Source organism: Marmota flaviventris, chromosome 16, assembly GCF_047511675.1.
Source record: "Marmota flaviventris isolate mMarFla1 chromosome 16, mMarFla1.hap1, whole genome shotgun sequence".
Taxonomy (NCBI): Eukaryota; Metazoa; Chordata; class Mammalia; order Rodentia; family Sciuridae; genus Marmota; species Marmota flaviventris.
In genome coordinates, this window is record NC_092513.1 from 77,564,638 (window position 1) to 77,590,166 (window position 25,529).

The 25,529-nt window shown below is 40.5% G+C and overlaps 1 protein-coding gene across 4 annotated transcripts in view; it reads right to left on the bottom strand.

Annotated features, from left to right (window-relative positions):
• Nucleotides 1-947: 947 nt before the first annotated feature.
• Nucleotides 948-25,529, bottom strand: part of Auh (AU RNA binding methylglutaconyl-CoA hydratase) — a 155,034-nt gene continuing 130,452 nt past the window's right edge. For 2 of the 4 annotated variants that reach the window (XM_071602575.1, XM_071602574.1), the window contains exons 5-8: nucleotides 9,123-9,310; nucleotides 6,356-6,406; nucleotides 5,038-5,085; nucleotides 948-1,564 (exon numbers count right to left, since the gene is read on the bottom strand). In XM_071602575.1, the coding sequence (XP_071458676.1) occupies nucleotides 1,487-1,564; nucleotides 5,038-5,085; nucleotides 6,356-6,406; nucleotides 9,123-9,310 (365 nt within the window). In that variant the 3' untranslated portion in view covers nucleotides 948-1,486. Of the gene's footprint in view, nucleotides 1,565-5,037; nucleotides 5,086-6,355; nucleotides 6,407-9,122; nucleotides 9,311-25,529 lie in introns of those variants that run through there. The other 2 variants (XM_027955417.3, XM_027955418.2) reach the window with 2 other exon arrangements.

Genomic DNA, 25,529 nt, shown 5'->3' on the forward strand with positions numbered 1-25,529 from the left:
GAATGAAGTCTGCCTGCCTTCTGACAGCAATGGCGTCCCTGGGAAGAGAACATAAAGGGCCACCTCTCTGGGAGGCAGGTAGGTGTGGGATGCTCTTGGAAGGCACACTGGGGCCTGCTGCAGCCGTTCCTGACTGACAGATGCAACAAAGGCTTCAAGTCCCGTGTCTGGCACGCCCAGGCTCAGACCTGAGAACCTCTTCACAAGGAAGCCTGGTGATCAGACAGCATTGTAACACGTCCGTCCCTTTCTACAGTGAACACCAGTCCACAGTTTCCTGCATACCTCCCGTCTACGCTGCTTTCCCAGGCCTGGTACCAGCTAGCCACTCAGACAGGCCTGGGCCTCTCTCTCCTTTTGTGAAGGCTTTACCCCACTTGCCCTGCTACAGGGAAGTGGACAGGGCTGGTGTGTTCAGCTCCTTCCCTTACAAAAACCAAACACAGACTGCTAGGGCCAGGAAGCAGAGGATAGTCTCCACCTCACCCAAGCCATTTCTGTGGTCCATCCTGGGGGCACCAATTTTCCTCTTCCTTTGTCAACAGGCCAGGTCTTTACCCACCAGAGGACCAGGCTTCTCTGGTGGGAGGTGGTCTTAACAGCACAGTGGCATCAAGCTTCCTGTGGGCTTCACAAGCTCTTGGGCCTTGACTCTGATTGGACTGATTTTTTTTTTTTTAACCAAGAGATTTTATTGGGGGGCTGCCCGAAGGGGAAGAAAAGGAGAAAAGGAGAGGCAGAGAGCAGAGAGAGGAGAGGAGGAGGGCAGAGAGCAGAGAGAGGAGAGAAAGCAGAGGGAGACAGGAAGAGGGCAGAGGACAGTAGTGTGTTCCTGGCCAAATGTCAGGAGGTTGCCTGATGGAATCAGTATGGAAGAGTTTCTTCTAAAGTCCAACACACAATGATTTATTCAAGGGAAAGAGGATGGGGTAAGAATAATTCCCAAGTTTTCTTTTCACGAATTTTATTTATATTAGGTAGTTTTCACTCAGACTATCTATCAATTCATTTTTCAGGTTGAGATGTATGCGTGTGTCTGTTCCTATGTGCATAACCACTTAGAAACTTTATTTGGTATAATTTCACATTTTTTGGTATACAGAAGTAATTTTATTTTCTTAATGCAGCACAGTAGACATACAATCAATATTATTTCCTAGAATGTGCAATATATAAATTATTCACATTAAAAAATTAAGAACGGAAAGCCTTATATGCAGGAAATATTTAAAAACATATACCTAAATTTTAACCTGTTTTTTGACAATATATGCTACTTGCTTTATAAATCCGAATGAATTTAACATGATACACATTGGCATGAAGTATACATATGGGTCCATTCCAGATGCGCAACACACTACGTGAGCAACTCGCTCTTCCCTTTGGTCATTGAGATTCCACGTGCTGAGGCATCAGAGTGGATCTGAAAGATACTTCCGGAAGTACATTTATCACACTGGTATCGTTAGAACTTCTGTTTCTTCTATTCTCCTTTATATCGTGGGGGTCTTTTCTCTTTAAAAGCAAGAAGACCTTCAAGTCTGTCTTTTGTTGGAATGGTCTAAGAAAAAAATATTTATTTATACCAAAATGAAAACACAACAGTAAAATTTTATCAAACAGTATCTAAGAAAACTAGTCAGAAGTTCATTCTAAAATTTGGAAATCTACTAGTTATTTGAACAATTCTAATTGTGTGATCAAACTGATTTTCATTACTTCAAATAAGTTTTTTTTCCTACTTCAAATGGACTCAAAAAATTAAAAGATTACTTTTTACAGCAGCTTAGGTTTACCAAACAAAACAAAACAAAAAACAGAAGGCAGAGCCCCTATACCCCCCTAAAGCTGAGCCTCAGATTCCTGTTATTGACATTAGTGTGTTAAACTTGTCACATGTGATGAATCAATCCTGGTACGTTATTACTATTAACTGTGGTCCATTTCCATTAAGGTTCACTCGTGTTGCCTGCTGTAAGGGTTTTAACAAATACAATGTCAGATACTCTCCACGACAGTATTATATAGAAGTTTCAATGCTTTAAACATCCTCTGTGCTGTGCCTATTCAACTCTGACCTCTGTCACTCAAAACTCTCTCTACAGCTTTGCCTTGTCACTGAATTGGAATAACAGAGAAGCTTTTGTAGATGGAATTCTTTCACTTGGCTATATGCACTAAAGGTCTCTATATACCATCTTACTGTTTGATAGCTCCTGTCTTTTTACTGCTGTCTAATATTCCATGGCTAGATGTACTTGTCTATCCATTCTCCTACTGAAGACTGACATCTGGACTGCTCCTGTGTTTTGGCAATTATGAATAAAGCTTGGTGTGCAGGGTTTCGTGTGGACATAAATTTTCAAATTATTTGGATAAATAACCAAGAGCATGATTGCTGGATCATACAGTGAGAGTATGTCTGCCCTACAAAAACCTGACCAACTGTCTCCCAGAGTCTCTGAATCATTTACACCCAAGGCAGCAATGACTGAGAGCTTCTGCAGCTCTCCATCCTCACGAGCACCTGGTACCCTCAGTGTTTTAGATCTGAGCCATTCTAACAGGTTGTGCTGGCATCTCATTGTCCAACCTGCCATTTCTCAGAAATTGGCATCATTTCTCCGATTTTTTGTCATCTGTTTATCTACCTTGGACAGGTATCTATTCAGCTTTTCTGTTCATTTTTTAATTAGGTTGTTATATTCTTGAGTCTTAACAGTTCTTTATATATTTTGGATACATCCTTTATCAAGTGTTTGAAAGATTTTCCTCCCAGTCTGGATCTCCCATTCTTTAGCAGTATCTTTCACTGAGCAGGTTTTTAATAAAGGCAATGTCAATTTTTTTTTTTTTTCTTTCATGGACTGTGCTTTTTGGTGTTGTAACTAAAAAGTCATTGCCAAACCCACACAGCATGAAATTAAATTATCTTCTGCAAGTGTGAGAGTTTCTCATTTACGTCGAGGGTTCCAATTCATTTTGTGAGAAGTGCAAGGTCACTGTCTAGACCTGTTCTTGATCGTGAACATACAGATGTTTCTGGACCATTTGTCTTCAAGAATTCCTCTCTACTGAACTGCTTTTGCTCCTCTGTCAAACCGTCAATTGGCTACATTCTTGGGTCTCAATTCTGTTCCTTGTCTACCTGTTTGTTCTGTCACCATTACCACAATGTCTTGAATTCAGGGAATGCAGTCTTGCGGCTTTGTTCTTTGGCAATACTGTCCTGCTTATTTTGCATGTTTGGACTTCACAAATGAACTAGAACACTCTGTCAAGATCCATAACATAATTTGCTGGGAATTTTATTGGGATTATGTTAAACGTATAGATTAAATTGGGAAGAACTAACATTTTGACAACAACTGAATCTTCCTAACTATGAACATGGCTTGTTCTTCTATTTATTTGGATCTTGGTCTCTTTCAGCAGGTTTTTTGGTTTTATTCCTACACCTCTTGTATGTTATTTTGTTAGATTTGTACCTAAGTTCTTCACTTTTTGAGTGCTGATGTAAATGGTGTTGCATTTTAAATTTTGAATTCCAATTCTTCTGCTGCTATATAAGGAAACAATTGATTTTTGGATATTAACTTTGTGTTGTGATATTTTGCTGTCAACTGCTTATGAGGAACTTGTTTAGATGATTTTTGGGGATTTCCCACTTAGACAATCATGTCATCTGTGAAGTTTTATTTTTACTTCTCAATATGTACATCTTTTCTTCTTTTCTGCATTGGCTAAGACCCCCAATAAGATGCTGAAAAGGCACAGTGGGGCGTCATGCTTGCCTTGCTCTCGATCACTACGTAGGATGTCAGCACTCTGTACATGTTCTTACCAAGCTGAAAAAGTTTCACTCTGTTCATAGTTTGATGAGAGTTTTTATCATAAATGGGTAGTGAATTCTGTCAAATGCTTTTTGAGCATCTAATTGATAATAACCATATAAATTCCTTCTTTAGTCTACTGACATGATGGATGACACTGATGTTTTTTCTTAGGTCGAACAAGATTTGTATATATGAATAAATCCCATTTGGTCAGAGTATAATTCTTTTTTCAATTTACTATCATTAAGGAACTTTTTCACTTGTTTTGGCCATACTCATATGAGAGACATTTGTGGGTCCTTCTCCTTTCGTGCTATGTCTTCCTCTGATTCAGGTATTAGGGTAACTCTGCCCTCACTGAACAAGTCAGCAGTGTATCGTTTGCATCTATTTTCTGGAAGAGATTATGAAAGTGGTATTTCTTCTTTAAATGGTCAAATGTGCTTTATATACACGTACATACACATATACATGTATATATGAGACTGAGGATTTACTTCACTCCTGGGAATTACTCACCAATGACAGCTAATTTATATATTCAGACCAGACACAGAGCAACACTCTAGATAATGTTCCTATTAATAACTCTACCATGCTTTAATAGGATCTGATGTAGTGTCCAACTCTCAGGAAAGGTAGAACAAAATGCTATTGCTTTTTAGATGCCCTTAAAGTTATATCTCTTCGGGAAAAGAAAGAAAGAAAAACATTTCCTTCTTGGACAGAACTACTAATCTGTATATAAAAAAAGAACCCTATAATTTCATCAGTGAACTGTCAGTGGGCAGGAAAGAAGGCTCAGACTTCAGAAAAGCTCATGAGTCTTCCACACCACTGCTGCATGGGAGGCACAAGCCCACGGCCATCTGCTGCCTCTCTGGACTACAGTGAGGAGCAAAGGCCACATGCACAGGAGACAGGGCAAGCCTCTGAGACAGCCACAGCCTGAGCAGCACTAACTAGTTACTGTATGGATTTTCTGAATATGCAGAGTCTTCAAGTCCGTTCAGCAGAAGCAGTAGTAGAACTTGGTAATAGTCAAAGAGTAGAAACAACTAACTTCAACCCATTTGAATGATTTTAAAATGAGAATAAAGGGAATCTTACTGAGTGATATATACTTCATTTGAAATACCCAGAAGATAAATAATTGGGAAGGGTGCATCCTTACTGAATTTGTGATTATATTACATACCTGAGCATAACATGCTTCTTCTATGGCTAATCCTGTTACTAAGTCAACCTGAGGATAAAAACATAATTCACTTCAATAGAAGTAACTTTGCAAAATATGGTATAGTCAATATAAATTCAAATTAAATAACCCTATCCCCCCAAAACAGAATCTTTTGATATGGCCAATATGAAAGACCTGAGACCAGGCTTCCTAGGTTCAAATCCTGACACTACCACTTGGGAGCTGTATAACTTAGAAAAATTACTGAACTTCTCCGTGCTTCAAGGGGCTAATCATAGTACTCACCAAATTGGGGTTGGGGGTGGCATACTGTAAGGATTAAATGAGTTAATCTAAGTGAAGCCTTCATAAAGCACCTAATAGATACAAGAAAGCCTGTCACACGGTAAGGGCTGTGTAAGGTGTTTGCTATTAGTATTGTCACCATCATGAAAGCACCGGGATAATCCAATCAAATACTTGCAAATTTGTGAAGCTGCTTTCATTGCAAATTATTACAAATTCCATCTTTTTTTTTTTTACTGACATAAAGCCAAAGAAGATATAGTGCCTCCTGTGCCTACAAGGAAGAAACACCTTTTTGCAAAATTCCTGTATGTTAGCCAAACTACAATACTGTCATTAAAAGTCTGAAATATGTGAGTGTCGGCACTACTCCTCCCTGCCCACTCCCCACAGCTCAGGGACCCCACTCTGGAGTCATGTCCCTGGGGCATGCCCAGCACACCCTACAGAAGACACATTGACAAGTCAAACGTGGAAGAGAGCTTAGAGCTGGCAATGTTTTTCATAATGTGATACTGATGCTCAGAGTATACGGAATGTCTTTTTCCTTTTGCAATGGCAAAAATAACTGACATATCATAGTTGCACAGCATCGGTGAAATTCTGAATTCTGTGATTATAATACGAACTCAACAATAATCACAGCAAAATGAAATCAATGATGTAGCCTAAAGGAACCTTAGACTCTTTCAGTAACAGTAGCGTTCAAACAGCTATATTTTGGAATATTAAACAATAATGTCGAAGTTGGGTGCAATGGCGCACGCCTGTAATCCCAGAGAGGCTGAGGCACGAGGATCACAAGTTCAAGGCCAGGCTGGGCAAATTAGCAAGACCCTGTCTCAAAGTAAAAATACAAAAGGGCTAAGGCACAGCTCAGTGGTTGAGTGCCTCTGAGTTCAATCCTTAGAACAACAACAACAAAAAAAAACGAAAACAAAAAAAGAACCCTCTAAAAGTCTAAACATGTTCATTTAGATTAATCTTCACTACTCATTCTAACAACAAACTTGAGCATTAAGGAACTTACCTCCATCCCTTGATTAATTGCTAGTTTTGCCACTCTCATTGCAACAGGTCCCTAAAATTCAAATTAAACAAATTTTACTTACTATTTATGCAAATTATGTTGTACACCTTAAGTAAAATTCAGAAATTCCCATTGACAGATACATGGCATGGCCAACAACAGTTATGAGCTACTAGATGGAAAATTTCTTTTCTGAGCTTTGCAAGGTCTTAATTAAACAGCAACTATGACAACTGTGTTGCATCAGCAAGTTATTTAGAGGCCACAGTATTCTGTTACGGCAAACTTTAGATCCCTGAAGGCAGCAGGCAGTGACGTCCAGCTGAAGACTTAGTGTTCTTCAATATTCTCCCTAGAGGTTAAGTAGGGGAAAGAAAAAGGAAGTCTTTGGCTTAATATCACACTAACTAGCAGTTATGACTGAAATTAGGGCTGGCAACCAGCCTGCTGCCAGTAAGGATAGGGTCGATATAATGCCCTTTGGACGTGTGTATCTCTTCTCCCTAAATTGTGGTGATGGTGGGTGAACACACACACACACACACACATGCTCTGAGCAGGACTCTCACCTTGCATGGGTGTGCCTGGGTCACACTGGGAAGAGCTGGTGGGCACCTTCTGTGAGAAGGACACCATGACTTGTGTTTTCTGGAAGCCAAACTCTTACCAAACTATCCTACGAAAAACGTACTCCCCAGATGGAATTCAGTTCTTCAATCTCATTTTGAATTTCTAAAATATTCTAATTTATTTACAGGTAATAAATGTGAATTTGTAGCTTATTTTGAATTGAATGGTCTTCTGAATTAAAATGCAAAGCAGGCTCCAAAAAACAGGTGCAACAAAAGAACTCTAAGGAGTGAATGGACAAATGCATAAAAATTGCCATTTATTCTTTTCTAGGGGTTTCTAATATCAATTTGACCCACCTAAATTCTCCAGAAATACTAATTATAGAAGCTTTTTCATTATTTGGAGAGTGATCATTCAATAACAACGTACCAAATACAATAAAGATCACTGCATTCAAACTTGTTTGGTAAATTATGTATATAGTTTTCACATCACAAAGTCATTCAATATCCCCTTTTTACATTTGTTTAACTTGGAGAAAATTTACTTTTAACCACTTAAGTTCTTAGAGGAGCGTCCTTCTGAGGAAAGGTAAAGACGCCTGCCTGAGGTAGTAGTGGAACTGTGGCTTGCACAGTAATAAAGGCAGCTCACTGTCAGATCAGCTGTAGCAGAGAGGGAGGCAGAGGGTGCCACCCGTGCTCAGGCAGGTGGATGTGGACGGTGACGGCATTAACTGCTCGGAGGCTCACAGAAGAACAGGCAAGCTGGAAACTAAGGAGTTCAAGAGCCACCTCCACGGGGCTCCGGAGCACAGAGCCACATATCAGGTCGTGAAGTGCCATGAATAATCAGAATCTGAATTTTCTTGAATACACCCCTCGATTTCAATTCAAATATACCTTGGTCATAAGATTTCCAGCCAAGGAAAGTCATTAAACCAATATTTAACTATTACTTTCCCTGACACTTGTACCTTTAATCTGTCTTTAGGCAGATAATTCCCTAATATTTGAGGGAAATGCCAAGGTTATAATGAAAGTCTCTTTTTAACAGCTGTAAATCTTTTTATTTGCTCTCTCTCCATCAATTTAACAAGCACCCGGCCTCTGCTGAGTAAAAGGCTCCGTGTTACCTCACACAGGGACTAAGTTAGAGAAGAGCTCTTTCCTGAGACGGCCGATAGGCTACAAGTCGATTAAGAGGACCATCAGCACCTGAAGTGTGGCCCTGTGTGACAGCTCTGGGGATGAGCGTCTCAGAGTGGGGCAGGACCAGGAAGTCATCACGTGCTGAGGTGACGGCAGCCTTCTGGAAAGTGGAACTCTGGGCAAATGTGGGGGTATGTGCACTTTTGTGAAAAGCCTTCATGACATTTCTAAAGGATCAATGGCCCCAAACAGGTTATAAATCCCGTTTGAGGTAAGTAAACCAAATACAGAGAGGAACTTATTTTGACTCCAGAAATGGCTGGTTCTGGGAGCTATAAAAGTTCAAGCTCCATGAGGGACAAAGAGATTCTGACTAATCACTTACACAGCAAAAGGAGACTCTTCCTCTTAAGTTTAAATCCTTTAATCTGTGATTTCAGACCAAAGGAACATTTGAAAAAAATACACCTGGTGACAGAAAAAAAAAAAAATCCCTTAAAAAGAAGCCATCAATGCACGGTTCTTAGTGTTTCCACGTACACTCCAATAACTGCACATGTGATCCAGATATTCTCATGTACTTGCGAGGGTCATACAGCATACAGTAAAGCCTCGAAGCAATACCTGAATCATCAGAAAAAGAAAGACACACGACACATAAAACTGCAGCTTCTCAAGCAGGTCACCCAAGCAAAGCCATCATCACAGTGAAAGCCAGTTAGATCAGTCTCCTTACTTATCAGGAGAGACACTTTAATGTTTGGTCAAATGTCCTTCCTATACACGTAAAGACACACGAATGGTGTCACAGGTGCCAAATGCTGTTCATATGAAATATGAACGTGAAATCAAAGTGTGGTCACAATATCACCCTCGGATCATCTTCAAGTTCTGGTTTTAATTCTGAAGGATCTTGACTTCATATCTGTCAAACGAGAAATGTTAAACTGGAAAGTCCGCCAGTGATTCGCCAGGTGTCGTTCCAGTCTCTGTGCTATGAGACCACCTAGATGGAGAAGCCGAGGGACTCTAGTCACAAGTACCTGAGGTAGAAACTCTCTGGCCAGGCCCAGGGCCTTTCTGTAGGCCGCATCCCCCTCCTGGTTCTGCTCTAGGACATGGCTGATCAAGCCCACTGCTTTGGCTTCTTGTCCATCAAGCACTCGTGCAGAGAAGATGAGCTCCTTGGCCAGAGACATCCCGATGGCCCTTGGTAATCGCTGAGTGCCCCCTGAAGGGTTAAGAGAAGAAAGGCAGGCGGTCATTAGACACCTTTTCATTTTAGCACTTCAGTGCTTCATTTGTTCATTCATTTACACAAATAAACCAGGGCCAGAAGTTTGTAAGTCAAAATTAGGCACTGGAAACTACTTCAAAACACAGCCCAATTTCTCAGTTTACTCAATTAATACCACCACCAAAGAACTTGAGGATTTTATATCATCAGCAAGTGATTTTGGTACCTCAAATACTGCTGGTGTACTCCTGACTCCAATCCACAGTGACCACTGTGTCCTAACCACAAGCAGAACAAGAGGGGACAAGCAATACTGTCCAGGGGTGCACAGCCTAGAGAGCAGAGTCCTGACACGATTAGCAATTACCTTTCAGCTTACCAAATTCTTAGGAATTCAACCCTCATACTTTTAAAGAATTCTGTATGGTGAATGGATTATAAAGTCATTTTAGTTTAGTAAAAGTAAAAACAGACAACACTTATGAAGTGCAGCTTTGCCCTGCTGGCTCCTCCTCTCTTGGAGATGCTCTCTCACCCAGGCTCCCTACCTCTCACTGTGCGGTGGGGTCAGAACCAGGCCTCTAGATTGGACTCTGCCATGTAGCTACTTTGGACTTTATGAACTGAATACCTCCTCAACTCCCAGGAATGAAGTGGCATGATTCAGGGTGAACTAAGAAGAGGCCTGCTTTGATGAAACCTGCTGCTTCACTCCGTCCGTCGGCCTCTTCCCCACAATGGCTCCTAGGGAACAGGCAGGAGCTCATTAAACAGAAGGCTGGACAGAACTGGTAACTCAGATACAGCCTCCATTTCTACTGTTAAGAATATGAAACAGCCACAACCTTAGGATTTGTCTATGACTCACCCTTAAAATGGCTGCCGGGCTGCCCAGGGCTCATGTGGCCAAGAGGCAGAGGAGCAGGTGACTGTCAAGTTTAGAGGAGGAGATAACTGGATGGCCCGCTTCCCCCCCCACACACACTAGTTACCAACACTCAAAAACTGGATGCATGATTTTATCCAAAACCAATTTCTACTTGCAAGTCAGCTGTGCCACCCCTTTTTGGTGTAACGCTCTCTAGTCTGCCTCAGTCTCCACCACGCCCTGTAAGCCGATCTTCAGAAAGAACTTAACAGGCATATTTGTCTTCAATAATGAAGTATATTCTTACATGCTCAATAATACACAATTAACAGTATAGAACTTAAGATGCTGTTCTTAAACCACAATAAGAATAATGAAATATAAGTAATTAAAAAAAAACCAACCTCAATAAACCAGTACAGGATTGACATTTTCTATAGACTGTTTTCATATATAAATGAGTGATGCATCTGTAAAATGCAGTTATTATTGAGTGTTTACATTGCTCAGGCAGCTAAGAGATAGTACTTGTATAAAATGTTGCAGAAAATATGTCTATAAAGAACAAAGCATTGCCAGTTTTAAATAGTAAAGACTGATACTGCTCAGCACAGCAAAGACGGGTCTGGGAACTAATGAGCAACCTGCAAGGTAAAGACAGTTACCTATGGTATTTTCAACAGCAGCTGATTAGAACACAGATATAAACAATATAACCCAGATAACTACATTTACTCATTAAGCTGCTGAAAATTTCGATGATATTCATAATTTTGATGACAGTCATAATGAGCATGTTTAAAAATGATGACTCCTGGGTTCTGAGAAAGTTGAATGCAGACTGGTCAAAATTAACAAATGCAACCCTCCCTGTTAATGTCACACTTTACCCAATTGAACCTTAACATTCTGAAAGTCCACAAACCTTATACCCATTCATCATATCATTCCTCTCATATGCTCATTCTCCAGGAATTAGAATTTTGCAAAGACTTGAAAGTGGCAGTTACATAGATGGAAACTAACATTATGAAAAGCCACCCCCTTCAGATGGACAGCATGCAGCTTGCTGCTCCGCTCCACAAGGCAGATGCACCACACAACAGTGTGCAGGAGCTGGGGCGGGGCCGGTGAGAGCCTGGTGCTGAGGGAGCATTCTGACTCACTGAAGACAGAACATCACATTGGCTCACAAACCAGCACTCACCCAAGACTTGGCCTTTCCAGGTGACATCACAAGCCTTCTCTTGGTCATATGAATGGATTCACACAATATTTGTCTTTTGTGACTGGATAATTTCACTTAGCACAATGTCCTTAAGGTTCATCAGTGTTGTAGCATGTCAGGATTTTCATTCTTTTTTAAGGTTGAATAACATTCCATATGCATTTTGTTTCTAGATACTTGGATGGCGCCCACCAATATAGTAGAGTTTTACAATTTAAAATCATTTTAACCAAAATATAAAAACATAAATATTGTATATATTTATGGGATCCCATGTGATATTTCCATACATGCATACATGTCATAATACTTAAATCAGGTTAACCACATCTGTCTCATTCAACATTCACATTCCTTTCCTTTAGCTTTTTGAAATGTACAGCACATACCTATTCTCCATAGCCACCCTCAACAGCACAGCGGAACTCTGGGCTCCTATCCAACTGACCAACCTTTCCCCATCTTCCTCTCTCCCCTTCTCTTCTCAGCTTTCAGTGTCCACCGCTCTACTCTCAATCTCTATCATAGACTGATGGTTTTGGATTTTTACATGTGAGTGAGATCATGCAGCGCTCGTCTTTCTGTGCCTGGTTTACTTGAGTTCATATAATGATCTGCATTTCTTTCCATGTTGTCATGAATGACAGGATTTCATTCTTTTTTGGTGGGGGAGGGATGACCAATATTCAGTGGTATGCATGTACCATTTCTTCTTTATCCATTCGTGAGTTCACGGACACTTAGGATGTTTCCATTTCTTGGATACTGTGAATACTGTCACAATAAACATGAGAGTGCAGACATCTCATCATCATCCTGATTTCATTTCTTGCAGATATATGCCCAGAGGTGGAACTGCTAGATCATATGATAGTTCCTATCTTTTGAAGAACCTCCGTAGTGTTTTCCTATATTCCACCAACAGTGTGCAAGGCTGCCTTTTTCAACATGTCATTCATGGCAACATGGAAAGAAATGCAGATCATTATGTGAACACAAGTAAACCAGCACTTACCTTTTGTCTTTTTGAGAACAGTCATTCTTACTGGAGGTGGTGTCTCACTGTGCTTTGGATTCACACTTTTCAGATTAGTGAAGTTGGGCATTTCTTCATACACCTATTGGCCATTTGCAGGTCTTCTTTTGAGAAATGTTTTCTTGGGTCTATTGTTCATTTAAATAACCTCATTATTTGTTTTTCATTTTTGTTTTGCTACTTTTTAAAGTTTCTTATATAGTCTGTATATTACCCCTTACAGGAAATACAACTTGCGAATATGGTCTTCCATTCTGTACGCTGTCTCTTTATTCTGATTGCTTCTTTTGCTGAACATCAGGCTTTTAATTTGATATAATCCCATTTTTCTACTTTTGCTTATGTTTCCTGATTCGAGGAGTCTTGGCAATTCCAAAGTCCTGAGGCAACTCCCTTATATTTTCTCCTAGTAATTACGATTTCAGGTTTCACACTTAAGTCTTTAATCTATTTTCAGTTGACTGTTGTAATTGGTAAGAGACAGTTTCATTCTTCTGCATGTGGATATCCAATCTTCCCAGCACCATTTACTAAAAAGACTGTCCTGTTTCCAATGCATGTTCTGAACATCTTTGCTGAAAACCAGTTAGCTGCGATGTGTGGGTTTACTTTTGGCCTATCCTGTTCCACTGCTCTGTGTGTCTGTTTTCACATGCTGTTTTGATTACTACAGTTTTGTAGTATATCCTGAAGTCAGATAAAGTGGAATGCCTCCTTTGTTCTTTTGCTCAAAATGGCTTTGACTATTTGAGTTTTCTGTGGTTACATCTATTCTGAGGCATTTGTTATAAATGAGACCACTTCCTTGATTTCTAGTTCAGATACTTTGCTACTGAGGTACCAAAAAATGACTGATTTTTACACGTTGATTTTGTATCATGAAATGCTACTGAATTAATTATTAGTTCTAACAGTCTAGAGTCTTTGGAGATCATGTCATCTGCACACAGTGAATACTGGATTTCTTCTTTCCAACTTACATGCCCTTTATTTCTTTCTGTTGCCTGACTGCTCTGGCTAGGACTTAGAGTACAATGTTAAATAAAAGTACTGCAAGTGTCTTATCTTGTTCTAGAACTTTGGGAAAAAGCTTTCGGTTATTCCCCCGTTAGTATTAGGTTAGCTGTTCAGAGTTTTCATCATGAAAGGATGTTGAATTTTATCAGATGCCTTTTTGGCATCTTTCTGCATCCACTGAGATGATCACAGCTTTGTCTTTTACCCTACTGATATGCTGCAGATGTGAGCCATGCTTGCTCTCTTACATGAACCCAACTCCGTTATGGTGAATAACCTTGGTTACTGCTGCTGGACTGAGCTCATTAATATTTTGTTGAGGACTTCTGCCTATTTGTTCATCTAGGATAATGGTCTAGAGCTTTCCTTTTTTTGTTGTGTCCTTGTTTGGTTTTGGTGTCAGGGTAATGAGGGCCTTGTAGAACGACATTCCAAAAATTCCTTCCTCTTCAAATTTTTTAGAACAATTTACTAAGAATCAATATCATTCTTATTTAAATATCTGATAGAACCCAGTGTGAAGCCATCAGGTCCTGGGCTTTTCTTTACCAGGAGACTTGGTTTTAAATCACTGGTTCCACCTCATTACTCACTACTGGTCTCTTCAGGTTTTCTACTCAGACTCAACCTTTGTAAGGTGTACGTGTCCAGGAATTTCTCCATTTCTTCCTTGATTTCTAGTTCAGATACTTTGCTACTGAGGTACCAAAAAAATGACTGCTTTTTTGTTGGCATACAGCTATTCAAAAATCTTTAATATTTCTGTGGTATCAGTTATGATGTTTACATTTTCATTTCTGATTTGAGTCTACATTTTCATTTCTGATTTTTCATAGTCTAAAGGTGTATCAATTTTATTTATATTTCTGAAGAATAGCTCTTTACTTCATTAATCTACAAATTTTATTTTAGTCTCTATTTCGTTTATTTTTGCTCTGGTCTTTATTACTTCTTTCCTTACACCAATTCTGGTCTTGTCTTGATCTTGTTTTCAGTTTCTTGTGATGAAGTGATAGGCTGTTTTGAGATCTCTGTTTTTCTTGACGCTGGCACTGATGGCTATCAGCTTTCCTCTTAGTACTGGCTTTGCTCTATCCCACAGGTTTTGGTATGTTGTGTTTCCATTTGCATGTCTGAAGAAATGTTTAAATATCCTGATTTCTGCTTTACTCCACTGGTTGGCCAAGAGTGAATTAATTCTTATGTATGAATAGTTTCCAAAGTTTTTCTTGTTACTGATTGATTTCTAGTGTTATTGAATGCTGTCAGGAAAGATACCCAACATAATTTCGATTTTAAGAATTTTTTCAGTCTTATTTTGTGGGCCTATCCTATGATTTGTCCTGGAAAATTTTATACGCTGTTGAGAATATACCACTTTTTACTGGTTCTTTTTTTTTTATATATAAAATCTGGCTACTCCTGCTTTCTTTTGGATTCTATCTGAATGGTATTCTATCCCTTCTATATATGTCTTTACATGTGAAATGAGTTTCTTATAGGCAACGTATACTTGGGTCTTTTTGTTTTATCCATTAATTGCTCTATGTCTTTTAATTGGGGAATTTAATTCATTTACACTTAAGATAATCATCACTAGATAATGTCTTGTTACAGCTATTTTGTGAATTTTTTTTTCTAATTTGATTGAGTTTCTTTCTTATTTTCTCCTTTTTTACAGTCTCCCTTTATGGTTAAGTGATTTATATTAGTTTTGGCTCAACTATTATAGATTGTTGTATTATAGTTACTATAAGGCTTATAAAAAAACATCCTTTGGTTTTAACAAGCTATTTTGAAATGCTGATGATACAACATAAAGAAATAAAATGAAAATGCAGTACAATCTAATCTGTTAGTGATGCTTTCTAGTGAACTTTTGATTAATTATATCTTTCATTTCTAGGACTTCTGATTGGTTCCTTTTCAATAGCTCTACTTTTTTATTGAAATGGCCTTAAATCTCCTGTGTTTGCTCTCTTCATTCATTCCTTAGATATTCTTTTAGTTCACTGAAGATTTTAATATAAATCAGTTTTTAATAATTTTCCTCTGTAATTTCATCCACTTCCATATCTGCGAGCTTATGGGGAACTGCGAATTTTAGGGGAGATTTGTTTGCCTGTTTCCTTGTATTTTCAGAGGTCTTGGACTTGTGCATCATTTGAGATGGATTCTCCTTCCTCTTTTATATGTGTGTACTTCATCTTTTTTCCGTTCTGGGACTTCTCTGCTTCTAATGTATGAGTAGATGTCCAGGAGTGAACCCTGAGGTCTCCTTCTGGTTGTTCCTACCTGGGACCTGGGTTGTTGGTTTGGGGTTTTTTCCTCCGATATTCTATGTCCAACTATGTATTTTCACATAGCCTGACTTTGAGCTCACTAATTCTCTCTCCCGTTTGATCTTTGCTAAAGATGCCTTCTATTGTGTTTTTAATTTTGTCAGTATATTTTTCAGCTCAAGGAATTATTTGATTTTTTAAAAAACTATTCCCATCTCTCTGCAAGTTTCTCGGTTAAAGAACACTTTTAATCACTTCCTTGTGTTCTCTGAGGTTGAAATTCCTTTGGATAACTACTTTAAGTCCTCCATCCGAGTTCACCCATGCTGTTTATGATCTGGTTAGTTTTTGAGCCTTATTTTGACCCTTAGGCAAGGCCATGGTGAAAGTTCTTGATGGTTGTTAGTGATGTCTTCTGGGTATTGAAAAATTAGGTATTCAGACCTAATATCTAATTGAAGGTTTAGGTTTTTATAATCTGGCTTTGTCTTTCCAGAAATTCAAGCCGGCTGCTTATTTCCTCTAAGACTGAAATCATTTTCACCATTTCAGCACTAGATGGCATCCCGAGTCCAGGTTCACTTAGAGTCGGCTGTTGGTGTGCTGTCACTGTCTCTGCACTAGAGGGTGATCCAATCCTGGATTTATCCCAAATATACCGTGTACCATTCTTCATGAATTGGTAAGTATCTAAAGGGGGTAGTTTTTCTCTGAAAGCCTCTCCCTGGGCTCTGGGTAGGCCCAAATTCATCACCCACAGTTACTGGCTAGTGGTCAGGAACTGTGAAATTCCACCTGATTCTGCAAAAAAATTACTTTAGAGGATGTAGCTCCAGGCTCCTATGTCACACCCATGGCCACAAATCCTACAAGGAGGTGTCACACCCTGAGTTCACACCCTACTATGAAGCATTAGGTAGAATCGAGGGTCACACTGTTATGGGCTGCTTACCTGCCAAGATTGGGATCTGGAATGCTGCCCCAAGGCTCAAGTGTTAGATAACACAGCAAGGTTCAGAGGTAAAATGATTGAATATGGAGGGCTGTAACCTCATCAGGGGATTAATCCATCTCATGAATTAATAATTTAAATGGACTATTGGGTGGTAACTGTAGGCAGATGGGACATGCTGAAGGAAGTAGGTTACTGAGGGTATGACCTTGGGGACTCTATGTCTGCCTGCTGCCTCCCTCCCTCCCTTACATGTTTGTGTGTGTTCTCTCTCTCTCTCTCTCTTTCCAAGCCATCATGAGCTGAGTACCTTCCCTCTCTCAAACCTTATAACCATGTTTCTGCAATGTAGTTGGCCAACCATAGACTGAGACCTCTGAAATTGTGAATTAAACAAAAACAACAACAACAAAAAACAACTTTTCTCGTCTAGTTTGTTTTTCTCAGGTATTCTGATCACAAAAATGAAAAGCTGACCAATACAACCACTAAGGTAGACTCATGGCTCAAGACTGCAGCAACTAGCTTCAGGTGATGTTGGCTGGAATAGAAGTCTGATAGACTGGGACCACAGGTCAACCTAAGCAGGGATGTTCCAGAGGCCTGGGGGTGGGGGGTCATTAGTATCTACATAGCATTAGGTTTGACCAGACTGGTCAAACTTACTATTCTGTCCTATCCTCTCTGAATGGACTTCTTGCTCCATGCTAGGCTGCCCAAGGGTGGGGAAACACGGAGGAAGGCAGTTCCTTGGCCACCCAAACTGGCTCTAAGCTGGGTTGCCCCACAAGGTCCTATAGGCTCAGCGTGTTGAGGCCCATGCCACAGCTGTTGGCAATGCAGGCTGAAACACAAGTCTGTCCCATAAGGGAGCTGATCTCTGCCTGACTATGGGGCAGGTCTACAGTTTCACCTGTAAGCACTGGTCTGAATATAGCTATGCTGCCCAAAGTTGGGAAAGGGGTGGGACAAACATTTTCTTAGCTACAAAGGCTAATGCTGAGTTGCAACTGATTTTCACAACTGTAGGGATCTACAGAGTTATGAGTAGAAGTGTGTCCCTACCCCACTTCAAAGATGGCAATGATGCAGGGAAAAACTTGTGTCTGTCCTAGCAGCATGCACATCTCTTGCTAGATGCTGGGGCAGGTCTAGAGGTCTGTGAGCTCTGGTCTGGGGGACCTTTGGTTTATGCTCAGTCCTGGGTCTCACTACCGCAGCCCTACCACTGAGCTCCAAGGCAGGCGTGTGCTAGTTTGCATATCTTGCTCTCCAGCAGGTGACATCTTGTTCCCATCTCTGCTGCCTAAGGGAAGGGGTGGTGGAGGGGTGGATCCCTGGCTAGCAGGAACTCAGTCGGCAAGCATAGTTCAGGGCAGGGACTGTGAGGCTTTGCCATCACTGGGTTTCACTGGAACAGGCCTGGAACCCATTTCACATCTAAGACCTGGGTTTAATTCCTCTCCCCACCTCCAGCTCTGGAGGAATCTCCATGCTGCCAGGAGTTGAGGGAGGGGCAATGCTGGCAACTCTTTCGTTCCTGCCTTTTAAAATATATCTTTGCTTATTATTATACTACAGTGGGGCAGTGTGCTCTCTCACCTGGCTTCCTCAGGCTCTTGTGAAGATGGTCTGATGAGCAAATAGCTGCTGAGATTGAAGTGTTTGGAGGGAGACAATCACTGAAGGATCTTCCTCAGCTGCATCTCACTCTGCTGCTGCTTTCCATATATTTTGTAATAGCCATCCTAGCGTGTGTCAAGTAGTGCCTCATTGAAAGTGATGTCGAACATCTTTTCATGTGCTTATTGATCATCTGTAAATCTTCTTTGAAGAAATATTTAAAGTTATTTGTCCACTTTTGTGTTGAGTTTTGTTTGCTGAGTTGTAGGAATCCTTTATATATTCTGAACATTAATCATCTATCAGCTATAGGATTTGCAAATCTTTTCTCACATTCCATGGTTGCCTGTTACTCTGCTGACAGTGTCTGAGACATAAAAGTTTTTGATACTTTTGATGAAGTCCCATTTACCTAGTTTTTCTTTGGTTGTGCTTTTGGTGTCACAGCCCAGAAATTATTGCCAAATCCAGTATCAAAAAGGTCTCTGCCTGTGTCTCCTTCTAAGAGTCTTGTAGTTTTAACTTTTACATTAAGGTCTTTGATCTGCTTTGTACATTGTATAAAGTACTCCAGAAACCATTTAGGGGTTTCCTTAAATAGCAATACAAATACAAGATTTGAATCACCCATTTCTACTGAAATTTTACCTGTACAAAACTTGCTGGGTGAAAAATTTTCTGCCCTACTTTCCTTTACTGGGATCAGTTTCCAGAAGCAAAAGACTGATGGCCTGAATTATATTTTTACATTTATGGAACTGAAGGTGAATGCTCCTTAATACCCTCAGGCATTTAAAATTGTGATTTCAAACTTTATAAAACTGATATGATCTGTTCAGTTCACCCTTCTCAATTAATAATGACAGTATGAGCAGAAAGCTTTACAAATGGAAGTTACAGTTCAGTGTCACACAAAAAACTAAATGTGACAGATATGAAAGCTCAGATTTTTTACAAATAATCTCAAGAATAGATATCCTAAATAGAAAAAAAATCATACCAATATTCTGCTCTAGTTTGGAAACTATTTTCCATTATGAAATTAAATGGAACTCAACAGTGCTGCTAAATAAAGGAGTCAAGGTTCCGTGAAGCAATGTGATATGCCACCGAAACCTTGGTGGGGACAAAAACACTGGAGCACAATTTCTTTTTTTTTTGGCAGGGGGTTTGCCAGGTACTGAACTCAGGGGCACTCAACCCCTGAGCCACACCCCAACTTATTTTGTATTTTATTTAGAGACAGGGTCTCACTGAGTTGCTTAGTGCCTCACTGTTGCTGAGGCTGGCTTTGAACTCACGATCCTCCTGCCTCAGCCTCCTGAGCCGCTAGGAATATAGGCATGTGCCACTGCGCATGGCACACTGGAGCATAATTTCTGAAGACAAAGAAGAATACAGAGAAAACTTATTTCCACTCACCCATTATTAATTATGAATACTGAATTCTAATAAGGGTAAAAATGAAGACAGTGTGTCATATTTCTGTCCCCTGACTTTCTTATGCCGTTGTTGTTTCCCAAGATTATACAGCCTTGGGCACGTTAAGTTCAGGATCCCTAAAGTGTCATTTCTTAATACAGTGGGTGACTGACGAAATTAACCAATGGAGTACAAGTCAGTCTGCCTCCAATGGAATTAAAATCGTCCCAATCTGACAGCAGCCTTGACACACTAATTCATCCACTGTCCATCCCAGCAACATTCACACAGAGCCCTGCTCTGAGGCTGCCTGGCTGCAACCACATACTCGGGAATCACGACATCTGCCAGGTCACATGCTCCCAGGACATTCCTGCAGGCAACTCCATGGTACTCCTGAACCCAAGGAGCAACATGAACCTGACCTGAGAGCTCCAAGGAGCTCATGTGGTTTCTGCTAAAAAGCAAGCACCTCATGGTGACTACAGGGATAATAAATTGTCTACTTCAAAATTTGTGAAAGACCCGATTTTTAACATTTTCAAACAGTAAGAAAACAGTTGGTGAGGTAATGGATTTGTTAATTAGCTTTGCTGAGTCCTTCTACAATGTATACACAGATAATAATATCATACTGCACCCCATAAATATACACAATCATTTTCCACATTAAAAACAAATATAAGGGCTGGGGATGTGGCTCAAGCGGTAGCACACTCGCCTGGCATGTGCAATATTAAAAAAATTCTCTCTCTCTTAAAAAAAAAAACAAATATAAACAATTACAACCATCTCAAATATTTCTAGGAGTAGTGAATTTATAGCATGTTTTTCTCTCACAAAAAAGCAACTATTTCAGAGTCCCTTCATCATCTCCTAAAGGCCTTCAGTGTGGTATGTAACTCACACATGTCCTGACTGGCAGCAGAGACTGAGCTCCAAACTAGCATCACTTTTGTGAAGGACAGAAGAATCTTGGCAACTAATCCTCCTTCTTCTGACTTGTGGACACTCTAAAATGCCAGATGCATCTAAGGCTCCTGCCTTGGCTCTGTCAACACACAGTCTAGGGCAGGACCTGCGTCTCTGCATGTCTAAGGGCCCCCCAAATCAGCTGAAGACATAAGAGCACTCCCAACCCACTGCCAAAAAACACGAGGTAGGAGAGGATTCTTTCAAAATAAAGAAGCAGAATTTATATGGCCAAATGAGTAGTCACAATCATCATTACCTCAAATACTGTATGCCTGTTATTCACAACAATTTTGGAAATCCTCTTTTGGAACTAATTTCAAAGAAAACAACACCTTTGTTCCTTCATTTAACAAGCATGCACACTGAAGCTTCAGTGTGGAGGAGCCTGTTCTGGATACAGGGAAACATATACAGCTGTGGGAAGGAAGCTCCTGCCCTGGAGCCCTACACCGCCTCGAGGACCCCACAGTTAGTTAGCACATACGTGCCACCAGACAATAAGAGGAGAGTGACTAGAGTGGGGTGCACACAGTTTGTGCAGCCAGGGAGGGCTCTGAGCAGGCAACCTGGGAACCACACCAGGAGGAAGAAGGGTGTCCCACTTGGGTCTAGGTAATGTGTCTCCAGGAGGCGCATGGGGTGCACAGATCTCGTGGGCCACAGGGAAGTTAGTATGGCTGAAGTACAAAGAAAAATCTTAAGGGTCTTGTGGGCCCATGAGGACCTGGGGTTTACTCTGATGTGGACAAGAAGGCTCGGAGCACCTGGGAGCAGTCCCTGACTAAAGGTGGGGAACTGTCATTTTCTAATGCAGATTTGAGTCTGAGGAAGTTAAGGTCATATTAGCCCAGAGGATGAAGGAGGGAGGTGTGTTCACTTTGTGGCAGGACGTCAACAAGCTCGGAGAGAAACTTTAAAATGAGTTACCTGAATGGCCAATCTTGGTCTTCCTTGTGGAGATTCCAGGCCCCTCTCCCTCCAATGAGCACAGTTCAGTTAGCAGAGACTTCCCTAAATGAAGCCAAGGGAGTCAGACACTCCTCTGGCACAGCTGGGTAGGCACCTAAGCCAGGTCTGGCCAGCTAGGTATTACTTCCCAGCACTGACAGTCTGTATGGGTGAGTCTGCAGAGTGGCGATTTCCCGACTCTCAGGCAATGCAGGCACAGTGATGTGCATGTTATCTACTTCCAAGGCTCCTGGGTTCCACTAGGAACTCCAAGCTGACTTCTCTATTCATCTATCAATTCCAGCAGCCTTATAATAAATGTTCTGTTCATTTATGATAGCCAAAGAATTTCTATTGCTTGTTCTCCAAAACCATGAATGATGCAATAACATGGTTAGTAGTTCCTCTTTATCTTACAAATAGATGAAGTTGAATAGGAGCTTATCCATTTTATATTTTGGAAATAAAAGTGATTTGTTCAATTGACAACTTTCTGGTTGAGTAACTTAACACCTGCCAGGTACTGTCCTAGGTGCTGAACACATAGTAGTAAATGAGATAGACCATCACTAATCTTATGGAACTTACCATCCTACAGACAGCAAAGGAAGGAAAAGGGCAAGAAACAAGCACATGAACAAGAGAACAGGAGACTGTGGGAAGTATTACAGATACCATTTCATGTAGGGCCAAGTTCTGGGATAATACACTGGCTGGCTGATTTAGACTGGATCAGCTAAGAAGGCCTTTGGAAAAAAAGGCTAATTCCGAATGACAACCAGGCAGCCATAGAAAGATCATAAAGAATATCAGTGTGACCTCAGCCGGTGTGAGGGCCTGAGGGTGAGGCTGAACATGGAACATTTATAAGAGGCTCACAGGAATGGATGAGGAAGTGGTAGGAAGTGAGCTTAGATATGTTGGGCAAAAGTTTATATTTCACTTTAGCAGAGTGATACAAAGGCACTAAAGGATTTTGGGCAGTAAGTGACATAATTCAATTTGCATTTTAAAAAGAGTCATTGTAAGCTTGAGAGAGAACACATTATGGGGGCAGATCAAAGCAAAGTGCTGAATAGGAGGGTGCTAATGTCACTCAAGTGCAATATGGTGGCTTGGGCTGAGACTGGGCAGTTTAGGGAGGTTGATGCAGTGGGGCTTGGAATAAGTGATTTTTGAAATAGTTAAAGAATGCAGGGAGAAAGGAAAGTCGAAATCTAAAGCCAAAATATTTGGTTCAAGTGTGAGAGCGTCCCACATTACTGACATTGGGAAAAACAGAGAAAAAGGAGGTGTATGCAGATCAAATTAGGTTAAGATATCTTCGACACACGTAAAGGGAGTGGTAAAGTGTGGGATGGATGTGGATTAGCTTTCTTAATGAACAGTGTCATACAAAGGGCATTCAAAGCAAGGGGCCTGGACAAGACCACCAGGTAGACAGCTGGGAGAGAAAAGCAGAGAGGCCAGCAGGACCGTGAGAAGTGCTCAGTGAGGCAGGAGTAGAGTGGCAGCAACAGAGAGGACGCGATACTCAGTTAGAGCCAACCAGGCTTCATACGCCTCCTTCCCCAGCACCCTTCACCACACTGGTCCGCCAGTGAAGGTAAGTCTGCAGGGGTCATTCAGCAAACAGGGTTTCCACTGAAATAAAGAACACAGGAATAACCGGGCCCTCATCCAGAATGCTGTCATATCTACATGAGATGTTTTGAGTGATGGCAGCCAGCCACATGGTGACCATGACAGCAACTTACAAGAGCAAAGTGTCACACTGAAGATGGTGCACCAGAAAGACGTCACCATGCTGCTAAACTCACCAACCGTGAAGGTGCCCCACTTTGTGACTTTTGTGATATTTCAAGGTGTTTCCTGTTATGTGAACCTAAGAACATCTGAAGCATAGATGAAATGAGGAAAGATCTGAACACATTTCTTAGAAAGTGGGAAAGTTAGACTTACTAGGAAAATATGGCAGAAATGCAGGGCAAAATGACATTTGAAATATGCTATCAGAGGATGAATTAACTAATTTTATCTCCCCCACCCCCAGCAACTGCTAGGTATTTGGGGTCAGCCCAGCCTAAGCAAATAAGCTAAAACTTTACTAGACAAGTACAAAAGAGTGGAGGGTGGGTGAGAGCAGAAGTTGACATTTTTTGAGCAGATACTATGTAATAATTACGCATAAACTATCCTGAGTGCTTCATGGGTATTAACTAATTTAATCCTTCTACTTTCCCTACAAAATTGGTGGGAAGCTACCTAAGGTCGTTCACAAGGAAGTAATGATCTCAAAGTACCATGGAATCTAAGCTGGATTTGGAAGAAAGGAGAGATGACTGAGAGGGTGAGTATCCATGGGCCTGATGATCCAACGAGGTGGGTACGACAGTGTGAGGCAGAAAATCTAGCTTCTGAATGGAGCAGCTGTGACTGATATCAAAGTCATGGAGGGACTGGGCTAAAACAGGAAGCAGGAAGAGACCTTTGTGAGTACAATCACAGATTGATGGAAGCTGCTTCTGTAGATCTTGTGAAATAATGTACAGAAAGTGCTTTTCCCATTTCCTAGAGTAATTTTTGTGTGTATATCTTCAAACCTACCAATTAGAAACTATTTGGATAGGTTTGGATATTGAGAACCTATCATTCTAAATGGGAAAAATAATATTGTATTCTTAGCCTATCCAAAAGTTCCAATCAATCTTCCCAAATACTGATAAAATAGTTGGGCAAAAGCACCATTAGACTACTACATAATAGTCTACCGTGATTCCTGCAGAGTATTTAGCATTTTAAACATCAAGTACCTAAATATGTAATACTTAAATGAATTCATCAGGGAGTATGTGGGTGCAGAGAAAACAAGTATCAGGTACGAACTGTTTCCTTTTATGTGGCACTAAACAGATAATATAATTAAAATACATGAAAAGTTGTATTAAAGATAAATGATGAATGCCAGTAATTCTAAGCACAATAAACACAGAATTTCTAAACTGATCACTTATTAAATGGAAAAAAAAAAAAAAAAGCCTCACAGTACAAGGAGGGAGGGAGGTGGGAGTCACTGCTGCTCCCTGAAGCTGGGGTAACAGGAAGTAGCTACAAGCACTGCAGGGTGAACAGAACTGTCAATTATCTACTAACTATTCAAACTCAAAGCAAATTCTTTCTTTGGTACTAAGATTCTCAAAGTAGACAGCTTTGAACCACAGATAAGGTAAAAAGAAGAAAATACTCTAAATGGGTATCTATTTCTTTTGTTTGTGATATACCAAAAATACAAAAATGGGTTTGTAATTAGTTTTTGAAAAGCTGTTTTCCTTTATTTTCTACTTTTCAAAATTAAAGGGTGGCTCCCTACCATCCTCCAAAGGTGACCAGTTTTTAACTGCTGAGCATCATTAGCTTAAGGATTTTAACCTATTTGATACATGACAATTCCTAGCCATTACCTTCCCTGAACCTTAAACCACCCCACCTGCGGGCAGTGGTAAATTACTCAGGTTGGCTCTTTGGTCTCTGATAATTTCCTGTTATGGTGGTGCACAACGTACCAAGCTCCTGTTGTACATTTCCTCCCCAGACCCTGGTTCCTTTCAGTGGAGCTGTATTTTAAAACATAACACTTCTGCTTAATGGCAATCAAGATTGCTTACAATAGCTACGATTCCAGGGCACTTTCTGCATATTCTTTTAGGTTTAATATTGAATTTCAAAGCTTCTATTTCCCAGCAATGATGAGCACCGAGGATGAACATAGGGAACAAGCTTCTGGGTAGTCAGCACTTCACCACGTGACGTCAGCTCCTTTGCTGTCCACATCACTAAATCCAGTCTCTTCAGCAAGATCTAG